The sequence below is a fragment of the Macaca nemestrina genome, chromosome X (genome assembly GCF_043159975.1).
Source record: "Macaca nemestrina isolate mMacNem1 chromosome X, mMacNem.hap1, whole genome shotgun sequence".
NCBI classification, from domain to species: Eukaryota; Metazoa; Chordata; class Mammalia; order Primates; family Cercopithecidae; genus Macaca; species Macaca nemestrina.
Window position 1 is genome coordinate 4734588 of NC_092145.1, and position 23512 is coordinate 4758099.

The 23512-nt window shown below is 44.5% G+C and overlaps 1 protein-coding gene across 1 annotated transcript; it reads right to left on the reverse strand.

Moving 5' to 3' along the window:
- Positions 1–8152: 8152 nt before the first annotated feature.
- On the reverse strand, positions 8153–14555 carry LOC105495890 (G protein-coupled receptor 50). Its single transcript, XM_011765795.2, has 2 exons — positions 14231–14555; positions 8153–11254 (listed from the first exon to the last, which is right to left on the reverse strand). Exons 1-2 carry the CDS (start codon positions 14415–14417, stop codon positions 9555–9557), a joined length of 1887 nt encoding a protein of 628 aa, XP_011764097.1. The 5' UTR covers positions 14418–14555; the 3' UTR covers positions 8153–9554.
- Between the last annotated feature and the right edge of the window lie 8957 nt (positions 14556–23512).

Below are 23512 nucleotides of genomic sequence, written 5' to 3' on the forward strand. Positions count from 1 at the left end.
CTGATGTTTAATTATTATAAACATGCTTTCTTGTGTGGATAGTTGTTCAATTTGGTATTCTGGGAGGGGAATAATCACTGGAGGCTTTTATTCAGCCATTTTTCTCCACCTCCCTTGTTAATTGATGTCTTAAACCTTTACATTTAAGTGATTATTGATATAATTGGATTAATATACACCGTATTTGTAAATGTTTTCTATTCATTGCCTTGTTCTTTGTTTCTCAGGTTTTGTGTGTGTGTGTGTGTGTGTCAATTTTTGTTTTTTTGTTTGTATTAGTCTGTTCTCATGCTGCTATAAAGATACTACCTGTGGCTGGGTTATAAAGGAAACAGGTTTAATTGACTTACAGTTCTGCATGACTAGGGAGACCTGAGGAAACTTATAATTATGGCAGAAGGTGAGGGAGAAGCAGGTAGCTTCTTCATAGGGTAGCAGGAGAGACAGAGAGTGCAGGGGAAAATGCCACTTTTAAAACCATCAGATCTCATGAGAACTCCCTTACTATCACAAGAACAGCGTGGGGGAAACCACTCCCATGATCCAATCACTTCCCACCAGGTCCCTCCATCGACACGTGTTCTTTACAATTCGAGATGAGATTTGGGTGGGTATACAGAACCAAACCATATCGTTGTTTCTTTGGTTTTTCTGTCTTTTTCTGCCTTTTCTGGGTTTAAGTGAACATTTTGTGATTCCATTTTCTCTCCTCTCTTATATACTGATTGCACTTCTTTGTTTATTTTTTAGTGGTTTCCCTGGAGTTTGACATATACATTTACAACTAATCTAAGCTAACTTTCAAATAACACTATACTACCTCCCAGATAGTGCAGGTACCTTATGACAGAGTATTCCCAATTCTTCCTTACCCTCCCTAATAATATTGCCATCATTCATTCATTTATCCATAAGCTATAATCAACTAATACATTGTTGCTACTATGATTTTAACAAACTGTTACCTATTGGATCAATTAAGCATAAGAAAAATGGATTTAATATTGCCTTCATTTATTGCTTTTCTAATGTTCTTCCTTTACTTATGCAGAAATAATCTTCTGACGTTTTCTCTGAAGAACCATTTTTTAACATCTCTTCCAAGGTAGGTCTATTAGTGACAACTTCCCTCAATTCTTATTTGTCTGAGAAAGCCTTTATTTCTCCTTCACTTTTAAAGGATAATTACGTTCAATATATACATCCAGGCTGTTGGATTTTTTCTTTCAACGTTTTAAATAGTTCACTCCACCCTCTTCTCACTTGGGTGCTTTCTAAAGAGAAGTCCAATGTAATTCTTATCTTTTGCCTCTATAGATAAGATTTCTTTTCCTCTCAATTCTTTCAAGATTTTTTTCTTTGCCTTCAATTTTCTGCAGTTTGAATATGACATGCCTAGGTATAAAGTTTTTGGTATTTATCCTGCTTAGTGTTCTCTGAGTTTCCTGGATCTATAATTTGATGCCTGAAACTAATTTTGGAAAGCTCTCAGCCATTATCACTTCAAAGATTTCTTTAATTCCTTTCTCTCTTTTCTTTCTAATATTCTCATTATGCATAGGTTACACTGTTTGTTATTGTTCCACAGTCCGTGGATGCTCTGTTTTTTTTTTTTTTTCATTCCTTTTTCTCTTTGCTTTTCAGTTTGGAAAATTTCTATTGTCATATCTTCAAGTTCACTGATTCTTTCTTCAGAAGAGTCCAGCCAACTAATGAGCCCATTAAAGCTAATCTCCATTTCTGTTACAGTGTTTTTTATTTCTAGCATTTCCTTTTATTTTTCTTGGAGTTTCCTTCTCTCATATTACTCATCTGTTCTTCCATGTTATCTTACCTTTTTCCATAGTAGCCCTTAGCATATTCATCATAGTGATTTCAATTCCTAGTCTGGTAATTCTAAAATGTCTGCCATAACTGAGTGTGGTTCTGACATTTGTTTTGTCTCTTCAGACAGTGTTTTTGCCGTTTAGCATGACTTCTAACTTTTTTATGGAATCTGAACATGACGTACCAAAAAGCTGAGGTAAATATACATTTAGTGTGAAGTTTTAGGTTCCTCTGGCTAGAAATCAGGCTGTTTTCACTGTTTGCTATAGTTGTGTCAGAGGCTAAAATTTCCTCTAGTGTCTTTATTTTCGTCTCCCTTGTTGTCTTTAGCTTTTTCTAGAATTTTTTCTTTAAATAAGATTAGAAACTTGCAGGGATTTTTTTTTTTTCAGCTGCAATGCCCTGTTTTATGGAACCCTATTGGTGTGGTGATAAATTGTGAAGGAAGGAGAATTCTATAGTCCTATGATTAAGTCTCGGTGTTTTAGTGAACCTGTGTCCCTAAGCTGTGAGCTTTACAAGTGCTGTTTCACTCCCTAACCCTTAAGTGAGACAGGAAGGCTAAAGGGGACTGGAGTCGGGTATTTCCCTTCTACCAGGTTAGTTAGGATTGTAAAATGATGCAGCCACTGTGGAAAACAGTATGACATTTTCTCAAAAAATTTAAACTTAGAATTCCATACGATCCAGCAATTCTACTTCTGAGTATATACCCAAAGGAATTGAAAGCAGGGACTCAAACAGATTTGTATGCCAATGTTTACAGCAGTATTATTTATAAGAGCCAAAAGGTGGAAAAAGTCCAAATGTTCATTGGTAGATGAATGGGTAAACAAAATGTGATGTATATGTAAATGGAATATTATTCAACCTTTAAAATGAATGAGATTCTGATACCTGCTACAACATAGATGCATTTTGAGAACTGTATACTAAGTGAGAGAAACCAGACACAAAATGCTACATATTATGTAATTTCATTTATATGAAATATCCAGAATGGGTAAATCCATAGTCACAGAAAGATTAGTAGTTGCCATGGGGAAGAAGGGGATGGGGAGTGAACATTAATGGTTACAGGGTTTCTTTTGGGGTGATGAAAGTATTTCAGAATTAGATAATGGTTCTGGGGGTGACATAACTTGGTGAAAACACTATAAACACAGAACTGAACACTTCAAAATGATCAAATTTATACTATATGAATTATGCCTCAATAAAACTATATGTCTCAAAAAGATAATATATATATAGATATAGACACTTACTATAGAAAGTGTTAAAAACATACAGTCTTTTCATATACTCATTTTGGTTTTATTAACAAACTAAATTATGTACCATTTTATTACGTGCCTTTTTCAACTTAATATAAATTGAAACTATTCCACATCAGTAAACCTTTCTATGAAAATTTTAAAAAAGAATTGCTAAAACACACAATGACACAGATTCATCTCAAAAACATAATGTTTAAGAAGAGAGCCAGTCACAGTGGCTCACATCTGTAATCCCAGCTACTAGGAAGGCTGAGATGGAAGGGTCACTTGAACCCAGGAGTTTGAAACCAGCCTGGGAAATACAGTGAGGCCCCCACCCGAAACAAAAAAATAAGTAAATTAAAATCTATAATGTCTAACAAAAGAAGCTACACTTAAAAACCTATACGTGTATTATTCCTTTTATATGAAGGACAGGCAAAACTAATTTGTAATAATAGAGATTCAACCACTAATTAACTGTAAAGGAGGTATTGACTGAGTTGGGGCATGAAAGAGCCTTCTGGGGTCTTAGAAATGTTCTATATCTTCATCTGAACGGTGGTTACAAAAATATGCAAAAAAGTATCAAATCCATTTAACTGTACATGATATGTGTGCACATCACTGTACGTAAGTTATGGTTAATTAAATTTGAAAACGATGTGGTATTAGTACAAGGATAGACTAATGGAACAGAATAAACAGTCCAGAAACAAAGAGATAAAAAGAGAGACATGTTTATATATGATTACCTAAATGGCAACAAAGTCTTTACTGTAGTTCAGTGGGGTAAAGTATGGTCTTTTCAACAAATGGTGATAAAATGAAAATATGAACCCTGGCTATACAAAAACATGAACTTTGATCCCTAACCCACACCATACACAAACAAATTAACTTGAGATGGAACATAGACTTAAATGTGAAAGACAAAACTGTAAGGTTTCTAAAATAAAAAATAGGAGAATATATTAATTATATTAGAATAATCAGAAATTTCTTAAACACAAAGCTCAGTCAGAAAAACTGATAAATTGGACTTTATAATATTAAGGATTTTTGTTCATCAAAAGATACAATTAAGAGAGCAAAAAGGCAAACCACAGACTGAGAGAAGATATTCATGAAATTGACATATATACACATGCATATCCTGTTACAAGTCAATAAGAAAAAGACAGAAACTTCCATTTTAAAATAGTCAAAATATTTGTTCAGGGCCTTCAATAAAGAAGATACTTAAATGGTCAATAATCATGTAAAAAGACGATTAGCATCATTGCTCATTAGCGAAATGCAAACTGAAACCACAATGAAATAGCACTAGACACCCACTAGAATAGCTCACATTAAAAAGGGCTGAAAATATCTAATGTTGGCAAGAATGCCGAGCACCTCAAATTCTCATACCTTACTAGTGAGGCTAAAAAGCAGTTCAACAATGATATGGTTCGGCTGTGTCACCACCCAAATCTCATCTTGAATCATAGCTCCCATAATCCCCAGGTGTTTTGGGAGGGACCCAGTGGGAAGTAATTGAATCATGAGGGTTTTTTCCTGTGCTGTTCTCTGATATTAAATAAGTCTCACAAGATCTGATGGCTTTATAAAGAGCAGTTCCCCTGCACATACTCTCTTGCCCGCTGCCATGTAAGACGTGCTTTTGCTCCTCCTTCACCTTCCACCATGGTTGTGAGGCCTCCCCAGTCATGCGGGACTGTGAGTCCATTAAACCTCTTTTTCTGTGTAAATTACCCAGCCTCAGGTATTTCTTCATAGCAGTATGAAAATGGACGAACACAAACAACTTTGGAAAAATATTTAGCAGTGTCTACTAAAACTAAATACATACCTACTCATGACTCGGCAATTCCAAGCCTGGGTATATTTCCAAGAGCAATGAGTCCATATGTGCATCAAAAGGCATGTACAATAATGTTCATAACAGGTTTCTTAAAAGCCCCAAACTGGAAAACAGCCCAAATGTTCAGCCACAGTAGAATAGCTCAAAAGTGATGTTATAGTCATACAAAGAAGTTCTACATAACAATAAAAGAAAATGAATTCCTTATACCTAAAGTAACATGGATAAATCTCACAAACAAAATGATGAAGAAAAGGACACAAACACAAAAGAATGCATTCTGTATGCTTCCATTTAAATAAAGTTCAATAAACCAGCAAAATTACTCTGGCATAAAAGAGCTTTCTGGGGTGCTGGAAATGTTTTATATTTTGATGTGTGTGGTGGTTACATGGGTGTACACATATGTTAAAATTTGTTGAGCTCTCTACTGAAGTAGAGCTTGACACTGAAGTAGTGTTCTTCACTGTATGTAAAATTATACCTCAATACAAAATTAAATTAAAAGACATGTACACAAATGATTATAGAAGCATTTTTATCATAGTTTCAAATTGGAAACAGCCCAAATATCCATCAGTAGTAGAATAAAAAAATTGTAATATATTAATATTGTAGAATGCTATACGAAAGTGAAAAATAACCAACCACTGACATACACAGAAACATAGATGAATCTCAAAGACATAATATTGAGCAAAAGAAGCTGGACTACATGACCCAGGAATTCCACTCCTAGGTATATCTCCAAAAAGGTGGAAAGCAGGGGCTCAAGCAGAAACTTGTACATCAATCTTCATAGCAGCAATATTCACAACAGCCAAAAATGGAAACCACCAAAATGTCCATCAATACATGAAAGGGTAAACAAAATTTGGTATATCCCTAGAATGGGATGTTATTCAGTCATAAAAAATAATGTATGGATACATGCTATGATATGGGTGAACCTTGAACACATTATGCTAAGTGAAAGAAGCCAGATACAAAAGGACCGACATTGTATGATTCCACTCATATGAGGTGTCTAGAATAGGTAAATTCATAGAGACAGAAAATAGAATGGTGGTTACCAGAGGTTAAGGGGAAAGGAAGTTATTATTTAATCAGTACAGAGTTTCAGTTTGAGATAATGAAGTAGTTCTGGAAATGAATAGTGGTGACGGTTGCACAACAATGTGAATATATTTAATACCACTGAATTGTACATTCAAAAAGTTTACAATGGTCAATTTTATGTTATGTATATTTCATCACAATTGTTTTAAAAAGAAGCTGGACACAAAAGAATACATACTGTATGCTTCCATTTATACGAAATTCTAGAACAGGCAAAATTAATGTATGGTAAGGTCAGGATAGTGGTTGCCTTTGGATGGGGTATTGATTAGAAGGGGGCAACAGGGAACTTCCTAGAGGGCTACCTATATCTTGGCCAGGGTGGTAGTTACATGGATGTATGCATATGTTAAAAAAAAAAAAGTCTGGTGTCACTTTACAGTATATAAATTATATTTCCATTTAAAAAGAAAAGAGGAGAAACTCGGAAAAACTGTCATTTAAAAGTTGCTTGCATTTTTTAAATCCCTTGATTATGGAGATTTAGGCTCCTCTGGAGGCAGATTCTCTCTTTGAGGAAGTCAGCAAAGTTGGCCCTTTCATTCTCACTGCTGTAAAGCCAGAAGCTCTGCATTTTTTCCAGGCAGAACTACGACACACCTTAAACCTGAAGCAGAGATTCAGCTTCTTGCCTTGGTCACTCAAAGTGTGTAGGGGGGTGGGGAGGGAGGGGTGTAAATCAGAGATGTGTTTAGGAATCTTAATGGCTTCTGAGAGTGAAGGGGAACAGGATAAGGGAGAGAGGAGCAGGAAAAAAAATGTTTCTGGGCTGTGAAGGAACTGAGAAGGAATTGGGGTGGAAGTGTTGCTTGTTCCTATCCAGGTGATTATGGGCGCAGAGGCGGAGGCGCAGTGGCTCAGGCAAGTTTGATGAAAGCAGCTGCAGGAGATAAGCAGAGATGGTGAAAGTGGCTGCTTTCAAGAGACTTGGTATGACTTTCAGGAGACTTGGTGTGAGCGGGGTTGCTTCAGGCACTGGGGGAAAATTGCAGAACAAAGTTGTAATAATGGCAGATAATTTTCGTCACCTCTCTCATCTTCTTTCAAAACCTTGCACCCTGTAAGCCCCTGGAGAGTGGCAGTTTGGAGCATTGGGACACAGTACCCTTGGTTTGGACACTTGCAGTCTCATGCAAAACAACTTCTTGGGTGTGAGTGGAGAGTGAGAACATGGAATACATGGATGGGGAGCTGACCGTAACCAGTTTGTAAGTACATGAATAAACATCCCTTTTAGTAATATTTTCTGCACAGAAATTTGGCACAGGGGTGCAGGCAGTCCTCAGGCAGGCAGCCTTTGATGGCTCAAACCACTTTAACTTGGGCATTAAAAATTAAGATGACCTCAGTCTATCTATACTCAGAGCCCGGGAAAGCCCGGATAGAACAACTGCATATGTGTAACTGTTTGCCTATATGTGCATGTGTTAAGTATGCATATTATTAAAAAATTATGTCCTACTGTATATTACTTTGAATTCTGTTTGATTTTTGCTGATCAGTGTATTTTGAGCATTTCCTTATTGTCAGAGATTCTTTTGAAACTGTGTTCCTAAGATGGGGAGCTTTGCCCAGTGGCTGGGGTCTTGCTACCCACCCCTGAACTGGAGAGCAAACCACCAGCCCTCCTGCCTCTCACTCTTGTGCCTCCCCCATTCCCTCATGAGCTCTGTTTCTTCATTCCAGAAGCTTTTGGGTCATGACATTATTGGGGCCTGGCTTCACTCCTTTCAGGGGAGTAAAAAGGGGTCTCTTTTCAGAGCCATATCTGGTACAGTTCAGATATCCAAGAGCAGGCAGGTCAGGTCATCCAATGCACTAGTGTGAAGAACATAGCAACCCCAGCATGCTCCCCTCTCCCCACCACCTCTCCAGTTTGCTAAGTAAAGGGACTGAGGTGAGAGGGGTCAAGGGACTTGCCCTGGCCTACAGCAAGCTGGTAGCAGGGATGGAACTTGCACCCAAGTCTTCTGATTCCCCCATGGTCAATGCTTTGCCACCCCTCACCCTGTACACCCTCCCCATAAGTAACTCCAGTGGAGAAATGAATTTATCAACAAACCACAAACTAAAGCCACAAAAACACTTTTATTTAATTGCTACCACAAATACAGAATAGAATTAAGGCAGTATAATACATTTCCACTTATCCTCACAAGCTTTCATACAGTAAGCTTTGCTTAAAGTGTCTATTTGAATCAGCAATTGAAATTTTTATTAAACAGCCATTTTCTTGAATTGTAGAGAAAAATCATTTCCTGGTCTGTCAAGTGTGCTAATATAAGACATCTACGACTTAACATCGTGTATCACTGAACCTTGGCCAAGTGTGGTGGGATTGGCTGATGTCGAATGTGTGGTGGGATTGATTGGTGTCGGCATCTCTTTCTCCTCCTTGCCTCCCTCCCCATCCAGGAGGAATGGTCATTTACAACCTCCCAGCAGTATTCAATTCACTTCTTGCTGCCACTTCAAATTCACTTCAAATTCCCTTTTGAATGAAAACAATAATGTAAAAACTGTAAAAATACCAGGTTGTTTTAAAAAAAAACTGTGGTAAAGAGTAGTTATGACTTATAATATTAAAAATATTACCATAATTGATCCTAGTAAGATTGGATTTTAGGAGAAGAAACTAGTTTATGAATGGATTTATTTCTCTGGAACTAAATGAAAAAAAATCCTGGCAAATGCTTAAAAAGGTAAATAATTACAAATAAAGTAAAAACCTCTTATCATTTGCAACCATGTTTGACTATAAAAAGCACCAATGTTCGAATTTTCAAAAAATAGAAATAATTTTGTGTGCCCATATCTTTCCTTTTGCCATTTGATCTCATAGGCATAAAAAATGTATTTTTAATAAGAGCTTATCAAATTGTATTCTTCAAATAGGGGTCATATGTTGTTGCTGAAATTTAGGAAGAAACTTTCCAGTACTTGTACTTGATCACAACCGCTTTTCTGACTGCTATTAAAAGTATAATATAGAGTTACACATTTAAGAACATAAAGCTGTGCAGTCACATTAATGGAAGCCTTCACCACAACACACCTTTAGCATTGTGCATGCACCCCTCTCCCAACCCCCTCGGGGAATGGGAGAAGAAAGCAGGAACAAGGCAGAGGAAATGAGGAAAGGGGAGGAGGGACACAAGAGTGGGAAAAAAATCAAAGTCTAAAAATTTCAGGGATCACTGAGGACTGAAGGTTGACCATAGGTGGAAAGGGAGGTTTGGAACAACAGACATCAAACTTGAGGGAAATTAAGGTCCCTAAAATAGCAAGCACACACACACTTACACACACTTTAATAGAGTACATTAAGTAAAGGAGGAGTATGCCTGAAAGGTGGACGTAGCTTACACCATCTCTATGTGTCAGTGTCTGTGTCTAGGTGCAGTAAGGTATCTCACTTTGGATTACATATGCAAAACAAACTAGAAAGGCGACCACTTCCTGGCCACTTGTGAGAGCATTTTTCACACAGCCATTTCATTGAGATCATCTTCAACATCAATAACCACAACATCATGGTAATCATGGGTATTGGTAGTGACTACAGTAGTGTCAGGAAGGTCAGCGATGGTGTCAGGCTCCAGCTGGCTGGCAGCAGGCTTGGTGGGCCCACTGGCAGGGCTAGAGGCCGATGCAGGGAGGTCACTGTCGTCAGACTCAGGGTGGGCAATGGCAGGGATCTCGGGGCAGTGGGAGGCAGAGAGCTCAGGGTGGTCAGCAGCAGTGGGCTCAGGGTGGCTGGTGGTGGCAGGCTTGGGATAGTCAGCAGTGGTGGGCTCAGCATGGCTGGTAGCTGGCTTGATGTGGCCAGTGGTGGGTTTAGGGTGGCTGGTGGCAGCACTGAAGGCAGACTTGGAGTGGCTGCCAGTAGAGACATGGTGACCAGTGATGGGCTTGGGATGGCTGGAAGCAGGCTTGAAATGAACAGAGTCGGGCTTGAAATGGACAGAGTCACCCTTGAAATGGACAGAGGCAGGCTTAAAATGGACAGAGTCAGCCTTGAAATAGACAGAGGCAGGCTTAGGGTAGACAGTGGCAGATTTCGGGTGACCAGAAGCAGGCTTGGAGTGGCCAGAGACAGGTTTGAGGTGGCCAGAGGCAGCCTTGGAGTGGCTAAAGACAGATTTGTGGTGGGTAGAGGCAGATTTGCGATAGGCAGAGGAAGATCTGGAATGGGGCTTAGGGTGGCCAGAGGCACGGTCGGGGTGGCCAGCTGCAGCATCACCAGGTAATGGAACATTCCGGACATTCATCAGGGTTTCCTCCACAGCAGGACAGGCATGGGCACAGTCTTGTTCAAGGGCTTGTTCACAAGCTTGGTCGCGAGCATGGGCACGGGCACGGGCCAGGGCATGGGCCTCCTGCATCTCACGAATATCACTGATGAGGCCAGAGAAGAATATGATAGGGTGCCGCATAGCATGGAAGATGGTCCAGTATTCTCTTCGGAAATTCTCATTGAGGAGCCCGTAGATCACAGCGTTGAGGCAGCTGTTGAAGTAGGCTATGAAGTAGGCTGCAAGATAAAGCCAGTTGGGGATCTTGCCTGCCATCTCCTTCGGACTGACAGCCACCAAGACAGTGAGCACATTGATAGGGCACCAGCACACTGCAAAGAGGAGGAAGATCACAAACATGGTTAGAAAATTGCGAACCTCAGCAAGTTGGTTGTCAGGATTCTGCCCTGCAGGGTCACGGGCTGCCAGCACTTTGGTCCAGATCCTCACGTAGCAGAAACCCACGATGAGGAGAGGGAGGACGAAGTGGATGCAGACGATGGTAACAGTGAAGACAGGGTTGTTCAGATAGTTGAAGATGCAGGTGTAGGTGCGAGGATCGTACTCGATGGTGCCAATGTACATGTTGGGCAGGACAGCCAGGATGGTCATGATCCAGGTGACGACCAGGTAGATGCAGGTATTGCGCGCGCTGAAGATCCGCTCGTACTGGAGGCTGTGGCATATGTAGCAGTAACGGTTGATGGCGATTGCCACAATGTTGAAGATGGAGCTGACCACACTCAGCCCTGTGATGAACCCGACCATCTGGCACTGTAACTGGCTCAGATCCCAGCCCCCAGTGGACATGGCATGCAGCATCAAAGGGTATGGGTAGATGGCCACCAGCATGTCGGCCACAGAGAGACTAACCACGAAGATGTTGCCTGAAAAACATATCAAGGGAGGGAGAAAAGGGAAAGACAGAGAAGAATAAATGGTTTAAGTACAGAAATCTACACATTTAAGGTGCAGGGGAAGGCCAGCTGGATCATGACCATTTATAATTCTAGAATTCTTTTAAAGAAATGCAGTTGTGTTTTTATTTTTATTTACAAGCAGGTCCCACATGGCTCTGATGAACAGCCAGGTTTGGGAGACCTGTACTTTGCCCACCTTTTTTCCTTTCAAAACAACGTCACCTCTGCTCTGAGAAAGAAGCAAACATGAGACAGACAGCAGTGAGCACAAAATCCCTGCCAGGAGCCTTCAAAATGAGACAGGGTCATGCTGCCAACATCTTAGAGAAAAACAAAATGCAAACATTTCCTTCACTGGAAGTGAGGGGGAGGGAGAAGGAGGGGAGTAGAGGTAAGCTAGAGGGACTTGTTTTTAGGAAAGAGGCTGGAGAGTGGGGGGCAAGGAAAGACACTGGAGGGATGTCAGGAAGCCTCAAACTGAAAAAATAAATAAATAATTAGAAAAAGATAAATTAGCTATCTCCCTCCTATAGCCTAGCATTGCATTTATAATAAACACATTACTAGAGAGAAGATTCTGAGAAAAGGCATTAGAGGCCATCTTCTTAAACAGTCTTTTCCGATGGGATCAAGCAGTAACCTAAAACCTTGCCAAGTCACATACTTACCGTTCCTGAGGTAACCTAAGAGTGAAAACTGAGGGGAATAGGGAAGCCCTGTAAAATTTAGTCTGAGACCAAAGAAGTAGTGAGAGGGTGGGCGGGGAGGGTGACGCGAGGTGAGTGGGGGGACAAGGGGAGGTTGGGGGGAGGAGAACAATTCCTGCAAGAATTAGCAGAAGTGCCTGTTTCAGTTTCATGCCGCGTCCACGCGCAGAGCCGTACACTGGCACATTCAGCGCCCTGCACAGAGCTCCCAGCTCCGGGCACTGAACTTTACTGGAGCCTTCAGGTTAAACAGGATAAAGAAGGATCACCCCCACTCCGGTCTTGTAGGCTGAGGTGGGAACTTTTTTGTAAAACCTTTCACAAAAAAGCGAAGGAAGAGGCCAAGTGCAGGCACAGAGCCCTCTTTCTTTGGAAACACCTCGTTGCTAATTAGCATTGGTTTGGCAAAATATTGCACTTCATCTTGGACTAGGAGAAAATGAGCGCTTTTGAAAAGGGCAAAGGTATGGCTCCTTCTTCCTCCTTCCTCCAGCGCTGTCAGCACTCGGCCTCAGCGCTTTCTACTGAAGAGGTTCTTTCTAGGGTTTTCCCGCAAAGTAATGAATTCAGGGAAGTACAGCCGAAAAGAGAAGGGGCAAAGCCTTAAAAACAAAACCACAACAACCATAAAAGCCTTTATTTGAATTATAGTAGGAAGGAAGGAAAAGGAGAAAAAGAAAGAAAAGAAGAAACCTAAAGGAAATAAAATGGGCTTCGCAGGTCGCCCCCGGGACTCCGTGGGACTGCACCTCGGGACCGCACCGGGGGGATGAAGGTGAAGACCTAGTGTATGGCCCCACGACTCCAGGAGACGAAGGAGAAATCGGAGACACCCACCAGACTTTGTAAGAAAACTTTTAATGACTGTGCCAGTCAGTGCGTTTTGAAACTTGTTCAGTGTTCGTGACTCCTTGCCCAAGCCAAGTAATCCCCCAGACTCTGGCCGCCACCTCTCCCCCACGCCCCCCCTGGGAGAATCCAGTTGGTCTCCCCACCCTCTCAGACCCCGTTAGGTCCCTACTCCTCGGCGCAGCCGATCGAGAACCTGGCGGTGGAAATTCCTGGCGCCGCCCCTCCCTCCCCCTGCCTGAACTCGGAGTTTGGGCGCCTTCGCCCTTTCCCCTCCCTTCCAGAGCCCTCTCCCGCCCAACCTGTAAACCGGACTAGCTGCTTTGCAGTGTCTGTCGCCCCCACCCCCAGCATATGTCGCAGTGCCCGGCATCCTCCCACGCTTCCCTCCTGCCCTGCTCGCCGCCGGCCCCCGGCCCGCGGCCCCCGGCCCCTCCCCCTCGGCAGTGGCTAGCAGTGGGGGAAGTCCCGCTTGCGGCTGCCGGACTCCAGCCCTTTGCAGCCTCTCTGAGTCCCCCATCGCCCCCTCTGAGCTCTCCCGTCACCCTCCCGCCAATTCCTACTCGGTTTTGCTGCCTTCTATCCCTCCACCCCCAGCAATGCCCAGGTCCCAAGCTTCTTCGCCTGCCCGCCCTGCGACCCCCAGTTCCCCGCTTACGGACCTCGGGATCTCCGCTGCCGCCGCCGTCGCTGCCACCGCCTGCTGTGCCCGACCCGCCGCTCGCCTCTCTCTGCCGTTCGCCCTGGGACGGGCGGACGGAGCTCGGCTCCGGCGGGCTCAGACCTCCCTGCTCGATTCTCGGGCGCGGGGGTCTGTGCTCCGCCGCCCGGGATCTGCCCGGGAGCCGCCCTGGAGCCCCAGGGCCGCGGCGAGCGGGGTCTTGGCCCGGCTAGGGAGAGGCCACTGCGTTGCGCTCTGGTAAGCGCCGCCGCGGCCGCCGCGAACTTAACTTTCACAGAGCAGGTCGCAGCCCAGCTGCTCCCTCCGCGTCAGTTGGGTCCGCGCTGCCTCAGCGCGGCCGCCCTTGCGGCATCCGGCTCGGCTTGCTGTACCGGGGTGAATCGCCTTACTCTCCCGCTCGCGTGCCGGTTCACTCCGCATCAGGCCCCGACGGGACAGGGATCCTCGGGCTGCCGCGCACCACGGGAACGCTTTGCACTTGGATGCCCAAAGCTAATTCTCTGTGCTCTCTCGGCCTTGAGAACCTCTACGTTTAGAGGGCCCGGACAGAATACTACCACCCCCAGGCTTGCGGGGAATTTGGGAGCAGGGATGTTCAATATGAGGGCACTGTCCATAGATTCTCTATCTGGGGCGCTCAAAAACTAACGCCCTACGGGTTGCAAGTCTCTGCACACTGGAGAGGGAGAAGAAAGGGTGGCTTACCAGAATTCCGGAGCTTCTTGCTTTTTGTCACAGCCAAAATGACCATGGAGTTGCCGATTAGGTCTACGACGATGGTGATAACCATCGCGCAGAACATAAAGATGATTAGAGCCGGTGGGTAGTCTGGCTGGGGTAGCTTACAGCCAATACAGCCATAGGGGGTGGGAACTGCTAGTGTGGGCCCCATGTTGCTCCTGGAGATCGTTACGATCTCCCAGCAGGCTCAGGATCAGCAGCCAGGTCCAGACAGCAAACACCTGTTCTGTCACCAGGAGCTCCAGGAAAGCGTGCCTCCCTCTCTGAGAGTCAGAGAGCAAATGACAGCACCCCGCCTCTCTCCGATGAGCTTTTAAAGCCTCAAGAGGTGGCTAGCCCCACCCCAAATCCCTCCCCCCGACCAATCAGAGCTCCCTGAACACCACCACCTTGGCCACCCCCTCTTATTGGGCAAATCTACATTGAGGTGTCATCTTGCTTCCGACTGCCTTGTATGTGCTTCCCCTCTAGTCAGCCCACCCTGCCCTTCAATCTCCCAGGTACCTTGCAAGCATCCTGACTAGCTCACAGTCCCCCACCCCCACCCCTCCACCAGCCGCTACGCATCCGTTTCTAGCAAGTTCTTCTCCCTCCCTCCTCCAGTGTAAACACCTGGCAAAGAGATGTAAATTGCAGAGCCAGAGCACGGGGTCTTTCATAAGATCCAGTGCTAGACCAAGCCAGTCCACAGCCCCCAGCATGGTGTAGGGGATAGCCGGTGGCCCCTTGAATGCTAGATACTTGCCTCTGCAAGTATCCTTGTGAGGTCCATCCCACGTCCCATGTCCTTGCCTGTCTAGAGCCTTCTGTGTCCCGCGGGGAACATGGGACTACTGCTGGGAGCTCCCACCCCCAATGTGGGTCCCTAATCCCTAGGGAACTTATCCCCGCTCCCGTTCTCGCCAGGAGCCGCTTGGCTCCCTTAGCGGCAGCTGCGAAGAGCCGCTCAGTCCGGTCCCGGTCTTGCACTCTCCATAAAGAGATGTACCCTAAGCCCGACTCTGGAAGTGGGGAGCGGGTCTGCACCCTGGGACCTAGGGAAGGCAGCGGTGGCCATTCGGTCCTCAGTTTTGGGGCTAACGGGAGCGGGAGCTAGTCTCCTTCCCAGCTGCCGGCAACCTGGCGGCGGGAGCCAAGGGACGCTTTGGGAAACAGTAAAACAGGCAATAAAGCTCTTCTCTTGGGTCCCCGCTTCTCGAGGAAACCCAGGACGAGAGGTTCTGACGCCTCTCCCCTCTCGGGATGTTCGGCACTCTCTACTGAGCGGTACAGGGCAGTCAGGAAGGCTGAAGGAGCTGCGCCGCAGCAGCGGGAAAGGTGCAGAGGTGTCAGGCGGCAAAGCCAAGAAGCCGCTGGCTGACCGGCGACCCCTGCCTCAGTCAGGATTCATCTCGGTCTTTCTCCTTTCCCATCCCCTCCTGGGGTTCTGGTTTCGACCCCATCCCTGTCAGGCCGTCCCCCTCGCCCTCCACACCGAGGATCTCTGTCGCCGTGCGTCACAGTTCCCCTGCGGTGCGCCCAGGATCTCGCTGCACGGGGACCACGGAAAATTCGAATATTCGGGCAAAATTAAAGGGGCGCGATTCGGACACTCGTTCCCTCAATAACCTTAGTCACCGGAATGGATTTCTGCCGGCTACTAAAAGTTACGGCTCTTGTCGAGAAGCCTTCCAAAATCTCAGTAAACACCTTGAAACTTGTTCCAGACTAGTCTTCTTGCCACAGTAGGGGAGAGGGGTTGCACTGGCCGGGAGCGCCATCGTCTGGACACAGCAGCCCCCTTGCCCCGGGATGGGTAGGGGGACAGACAAGGTGGTAGGGGCCCGTTTCGCGACGAACTTCAACATTCAGATACCTTTAACGAAAAAAACAGACTCTGTCGAAAACCAAGATTGCACACACTGTCTCTACCTAAAAAGCCTAAAGTGGGAATGTGTCCCCTTGTTTGAAAATGAAGCCCCCACCCCAATCCTGCAGCTTTCGCCTCTGTGAACTGAATCGGGCGCGAATTACAATCTCCCGCCTGGAGGCTTTTCACATTCATTATCTCACTGCCCCTGGCTAACTGGAACACCCGGCCGCGCGCTCCCGCAATTTTTTTTCGTAAGTGCAGACAGTGAAGGGGCTCCGCTGTCCTCCCTGCACAGCTGTGCGCCCTGTAAAGAGGCCGGCAGTCAAAAGCCCGTCCGCGTAGTGGAGTATTTTGTAGGATGCACATCAGGCTGTTCCTGCTGATTCCCGGAGAGTTTGGATCCCTTCACTTGTGGGAAGGGGCGATTTTGAATTCAAATAAGTAAACCAAATACATTTGAAGGAAAAAAGGAAACAAGCACTCTAGTGACTTAAGACACTAGACTCCCCCCGCCCCAAACAAATCTGTAAGGAGAGCTTGCAAACCTACACTCCAGTGTACTACACTTCTGAGATGAGGTGGCTAGAGCCCCCGGGAATTGCCCACGGATGTGGCCTGAACATCCCTGGGATTAAGGAGCAGGCAGGGGAGCAAGGGTGAGCTGACCCCCTGGCCCCTACCCCTGCTTGGACACTACTTGACTGTGACCTGGTGGCACTTGGTTTTTCAATACTAGACAAGTGGAAAAGGTGAATATTTTAATAATCTAGGGGGACAGAATTATGTATCTGGTTAAAATAATTTTCTTATTTTTATGAACTCATCTTAATAAAGATACTAAACATTGCCCCAGTACTAAGAAAATCAGATACTGAATCAGTTATAAGGATACATATGAGGGAGAGAATCGGTCCCTGTTTGCAGAGGCAAAACAAGTCTCATGTGAAGTAAGTTCAATTACTTTGGAAAAGTTAAGGGGGAGTCCTTTACTGGACTTGTAGTGTGCATGGTTTAAGATTCCACTGGATTTTTAATTAAGTCTCTTTCTAAAAGGCTTGTTAGGAGGCCCTAAATAACTGGAGTGGACATAAACCCTTTATTTGAGATTTTAAAGCTATTAAGATATCTAATCCAAATAGAGGAAACCTGGAACATTCCCTGAGGAATGAGAGGGCAAGTGAGCAGTTTCTGCTCAGGAATGGGTAATCCTTCTGATCACATGAAGGTACTGCCTGCATCTTCAGTTCTCTGATTTACATCAGCAATAATGGAAGGTTACCTTTTTATCAAACGTCCTAAGCTCTCTGTTTAACCCTCCAGCACTATAATAATACCTTGCTTGTAACTAGTGAGTACAGTTTTAAATAAGCATATTATAGTTTTCAAAAGTTCTTTGGGAAAATGTTTTCTCACAACAATGTCATTAAATAGTTGGGAAAACTGAGGCCCGGAGAGGTGAAAGAACTTGTCCAAGGTCATGCCAAGGCTTAAATCCAGGCTGGATTCCCTCTCAGCTCAAGGTCTTTCTCCCACAACCCAGCTTCATAGGACGGTGTTTTGCTCTGGGCCTTAATAGTGTGGACTTTGTGTTCACTTTTTTGTTGCTGTTGTTCTGGGTTTTTTGTTTGTTTGTTTGTTTTTATTGAGATATAATTCATATACCTCATATACCATAATATTCACCCTTTAAAGTGTAGAATTCAGTAGTTTTTTGTATATACACAAAGTTGTGCAATTATCACAATCTAATTTCAGAATATTTTCAACACCCCAAAAAGAACCTCATACCAATTAGTAGTCATTCCATACTCCCTGCCACTTTCCAGCTCCTAGAAATCATAAATCTGCTTTCGCTCTCTATGGACTAGCCTATTCTGGACATTTCACAAAAACGGAATCTTACAATATGTGGCCTTTGCATTTGGCTTTTTTCCCTTAGCATAATGTTTTCAGATTCATCAATGTAGTAGCATGGGTCAACACTTCATTCCTTTTCATGGCTGAATAATATTCCATTGTATAGATACACCACATTTCATTTACTCATTCATTGGTGGATGTTTGAGTTCTTTCCACTTTTTGACTATTGTGAATAATGCTGCTATGAACAGTTTGGGTTCTCTTTTAGCCCCAATAAACCCTGGCCCAAGTTAGACAGGCAGAGGGCCTCTTAGTGCCAGCTCACGCCTCCCCTCTACCCCAGGTAGAGCTGGACAGCCAGCCAAGGCCTGTCCCATGCACTCCAACTTTCTCTGGCCAATGCTTGTCTGAATTTATTAGATCATTTGTTAAAGCTACATGGGACCATTGGTTGATACTCTAATGTATAAGACTTGCAAAATGGGAATTTGATGTAAACCCAATAAGAATGAAAATGTCTTTCAGTATGAATACAAGCAGAACATTCTCAATTTGTTTCCACACATTTGGGGACATCTACCTCTTCATAGGAAGTTACACAGGAGCCTGTTGGCTGCTTCACCCATTCAGGCCCTGCCCCTCCTGCTGCTCCCATCCCAGCAGCTTAATGAAGGGGGACTACATTTGACCCAATTCTTGAAAATAAAAACAAGCCCAGAACCCAGCTTTACTACTAGTCAGATATGTGACCCTGGGCAAGTTACTTAGCCTCTCTATGTCTCAGTTACCTCACTATAAAATGCAGATAATCACAGTGTCTCATCATAGGGTTGATAGGAAAGTTAAATGAGATACTGCATGTAACCACTTAGAACACTACCCAGAACAGAGTAAGCATTCAAAAACCACTGGCGATTATCATGATTATTATCCTGAAAGTTTCTAATACTCTGTCTAGACTCTACTCTGTTGCACTTCCATTGAGAACAGGGGCTCTCTGCGATACCAGGAGACTCTGCACCCAGCACACCCAGGCTCCAATTCCTGGCAGAAGCCAACCAATGGGCACTCACTAGCATCCCAGGCCCCTGTGAGTGTGTCAGATGGAAAGGGACATACAGAGTGACTTGCCTTTTCACTGTCCCCCACAACCCCCGAGATGCTTCACTGACATAGTTTGTATCCTTTTCCACAAGAAAGAACAATCAAATTCCTTTACATCGTTTCAGTATGAAAGTAGGAAGTATGGTTGGCCTAGAAATAGGTGAGATCCCAAGTGCATAGGTGGTTGGGAGAGCTCAGGCAGGAGAAGCTGGGTTTCAACGGAGCCTGGGGCCAGTACAGGCTAAGGGAGCTCTGGTTCCAGGTCGAAGGTGGGGCCAGGACTCCAATGGTAAGGTTGAATCTTCAAAGGAAATGAGTAGGGATTTAGGCAGGAATCAAGTCATTGGAACTGAGAACCAGCCAAGTCACGACATTAGCCAACTCAAGAGCAGTTTGGGACAGGTACTGATTTTTTTCCTAATCAGACTTCGTCTAGTCACATTTACTTTACCAACTTGGAGGCACCGTACACATTTATTAAGTGAACAGAGAGAATGATTGTCCTCTCCAACTCCTCCAGGCTTAATTCATCATAGTTAGAACCACTTTATCTTCTCCCTGTGCTTGAGTCATTAGAGAGAGCAGGACACATCCATTTCGTTTAGTGCAATGAGGGGCTCACCAAAATAATTAGAAGCCAGTATTTCCAGGATCTTAGTGTCTGATAAAGAGTACAGGTTAGGTGGTTCAAATCAAAGGGTGACCAGGGAGAGAAGCAGCACATTAATTACTTATAGTAACACTTGGACTCCCTTCCCCTTGTACAATTTATCTACTAATTAGAGCTTAATGAACAATATCCATTTTCTTAGCTTCTCATTCTAGCTAAGCATGATCACCCGTGCATTTAACAACTGTCCCTTTTATTAGTCATCCTCATGACTTCTCATGCAACAAGCCCTCCTCCACCTGCTCTGTGAGTTCTGCTTCAGCCCACCCCACTGCAGGACATAGGCCATGGGTACCCATTAAGGCCCAAACCAGTCCTCTTTCTGCAAACCCTGCAAGTCCACTCAGTACCTAATAATAGCTAACACATATGAATGTGTGCTTCCTAGATGTCAGACTGTTCTGAGGGCTTTGTTTATATATTCTCATTTAATCCTCACAATAGCCCTATGAAATAGGCACTATTATTATGCCTGCTTCACAGATGAAGAAAGTGAGGCCCAGAGAGGTTAAGTCACTTGCCCCAGGTCACACAGGTAATAAGCGGTAGAGCCAGAAGTTTAACTTGGGCAGTCTGGCTCCAGAGTCTGTGCTTTAACCACTGTGCCTCATGGCTTATTTGCAGGCCACACCTGGTTCCTGGCTCTAGAGCACTGGGTCTCAAATTTAGTATATGATAGAGCAGCCAGGAGTACTTAAGAAATTGCAGCTTTCGGCCGGGCGCGGTGGCTCAAGCCTGTAATCCCAGCACTTTGGGAGGCCGAGACGGGCGGATCACGAGGTCAGGAGATCGAGACCATCCTGACTAACACGGTGAAACCCCATCTCTACTAAAAAATACAAAAAATACAAAAAAAAAAGCCGGGCGTGGTGGCGGGCGCCTGTAGTCCCAGCTACTCGGGAGGCTGAGGCAGGAGAATGGCGTCAACCCGGGAGGCGGAGCTTGCAGTGAGCTGAGATCCGGCCACTGCACTCCAGCCTGAACGGCAGAGCGAGACTCCGTCTCAAAAAAAAAAAAAAAAAAAAAAAGAAATTGCAGCTTTCTAGGCCTTCCCCTAGAGAGTGTGACTTGGCAGGTCTGGATGGGGTCCTGGAATCTGCATGTTTCCCAAGTGTCTCAGGTGATTATAATGCAAGCAGCCCAGGGATCCCTTCTAGAGAAATTCTGCTCTTAACTCAGCCCTGCCCCTAGCCCTTTGCAATTTAGGGATGTCTAGGTCTGTCATCCAGTGACTCCTGCCCAGTTTCCTCCTGAGGGTTTATATGTTAGTACCTGCTGGGTACCTGACTTTATAAACTTGTTCTAGTGTATAAGATCTTGCTTTGACCCTCAGACTAAACCCTACCCTCTATCACAGTTCTGGTGATGGGGTTCCCAGCCCAATGCCTGATAATAACCTGACCAGCTCCCTGAAAACAGGGCAACCAGAGGCCTGACTATGGCCACCTGCCTGCTGCCAGACTCATCCTGATGGCTTGCCTGAGTAGGGTTGCCTATTTATCAAAAATACAGGATGCCCAGTTAAATTTGAATTTCAAGTACACTCTTAGTATAAGTATATTCCATGCAATATTCGGACATACTTATACTCAAAATTATCCACCGTTTATCAGAAATTTAAATTTAGCCAGCTGCCGTGTACTTTATCTGGCAGCTCTATAGCTGCAGACCACCTGTAGCTGATCCTAAATGAGCAAAATATGAGGACTTTGCATTGGCTGGTAATGGGATTTTCTTTCTCCCCTTCCCCCCAACAAGGGGCTCAGTCAACCCTGGGGAGCAGGAACTATTGATTCAGGATTGGAGGGGCCCAGTTCTGGCTACCAACTTGCCATCTGCCTCTGGCAGATACTGGTTTGGTATATTTCCTACTCACTTTAGCCAGCCTCCTCTGTTTGCTCAGGAGATTCATAACTCATCCTTAAAAACATACCTGTCTCCTGTTTGCCTGAGTAGTATGCTACTGTAGAATTGCCCCTGTACGTAGCAGTTTGACTGCAAATTGACCCCTGGCATTTGAGGAATGTACATACTGTTTTGAATTGGGTTTATATTTGAAACCACTGTGTGTGTTTTGTATCCATGCCATCTCATAAGTATGGTGAGTCTCTCTCAGAACCTCAATTTCAGCTGCCCTGGAAGACTCAGCTTTTGGGGGTCCTTCCCAGGACCCAAATCAATTTTGTATATTCCATGTAACATATCTTCTGAGTCTGACCATTGTAAAGCTACCTCCAAATGCAGAGAACATCTATCTAGCCATTTTCACATGATGTTATAATGCACGAGCAGTGAGGAAAAAAAAGTATACTTTTATTGAAATAACTTTGTCACCTAAGCCAGAGGGTCGAGACTTTCTTATTACATCTATATCCATTCCAGTCACAGGGAGGTCCATGAGTGAAAGGTGGGGAATTGTATATACAGGCACCACCTCCTCAGCTAAGTATTACTGGAAAGGAGAGGAAAGTGTGTGGAGGGCCCAAGGGGGAGATGTGTCTGTCTGGAATATTAAAGAAGCAAAAGGACAAATTGCAATAAAACACACTGGCAGGACCATTCATTTAGCTGTAGAGTCACCAAAGGAAATCATTGGAACTTTCTGTAAGTGGATGCAAATGAGGAAACAATCCCACACTAGCCTGGGTCAAAAAGACTCCAAGACTTCACCAATTTTTCTCATTGCTGAGGCCAGGGCCAATTTGTAAGACTTAAAGCCCCAGGGAATTAGATTGAACAGATATTGTAATTCCAGTGACACAGAGCCCACAATGAGCTCCCATTTGGAACAAACACCAAAAACACTTTCTGAGTCTTCCCTCTGGCCTGACCTGCAAGGCTCTGATCTGAGGAGCACCTGATGAAGTAGGTGTCAAAAAGAAGCCCCCTCCTCTCCTGCATCCTTAGATAACTGCCTGCTGACAATTAGCTAGAAGTTCTGGTGCTTCTATCCTCTCTGAAACAAATAGTTCATAGTTAAGTTCCACTTTCTAGTCAAAATTGCCTTACATCGCCAGTAAGGCTTCTCACTGTCTGCTTTCTGTTCTCACTGTGTGATAAAGACATATCCAAGACTGGGAAGAAAAAGAGGTTTAATTGGACTTACAGTTCCACATGGCTGCGGAGGCCTCAGAATCACGGTGGGAGGTGAAAGCCACTTCTTACATGATGACAGCAAGAGAAAAATGGGAAGAGAAAAATGAGGAAGATGCAAAGGCGGAAACCCCTGGTAAAACCATCAGATCTCGTGAGACTTATTCACTACCACGAGAACAGTATGGGGGAACCGTCCCCATGATTCCAATTATCTCCCACCAGGTCCCTCTCACAACACATGGGAATTATGGGAGTACAATTCAAGATGAGATTTGGTTGGGGACACAGAGTCAAACCATATCACTGTGACACATTACATTTTCCAAAATGAAAAAACAAACAAACAAACAAAACACATTCTTATGACTTTCCTTCCACTTGGCATCTCCTTTGGCTTTCACGGAAAACTCAAGTAATTTGATTGGAAAGGATTTTGAGGTGATCACCAAACCCTTTCCTTCCCTCTTTCCTTGCTGTCACATTCTACTGCATCGGAGAAGGAAGGCTTCTGGATCTACCTATCCTCTCCAGAGAGGCAGAATTCAGCTGCCCTCCATGTGTGAGGAGGAGTAATGACCTTAGCTTCCTTCTTTCTTTCTCTTTCTCTTTCTCTCTCTCTCTCTCTCTCTTTCTTTCTTTCCCTCCCTCCCTCCCTCCCTCCCTC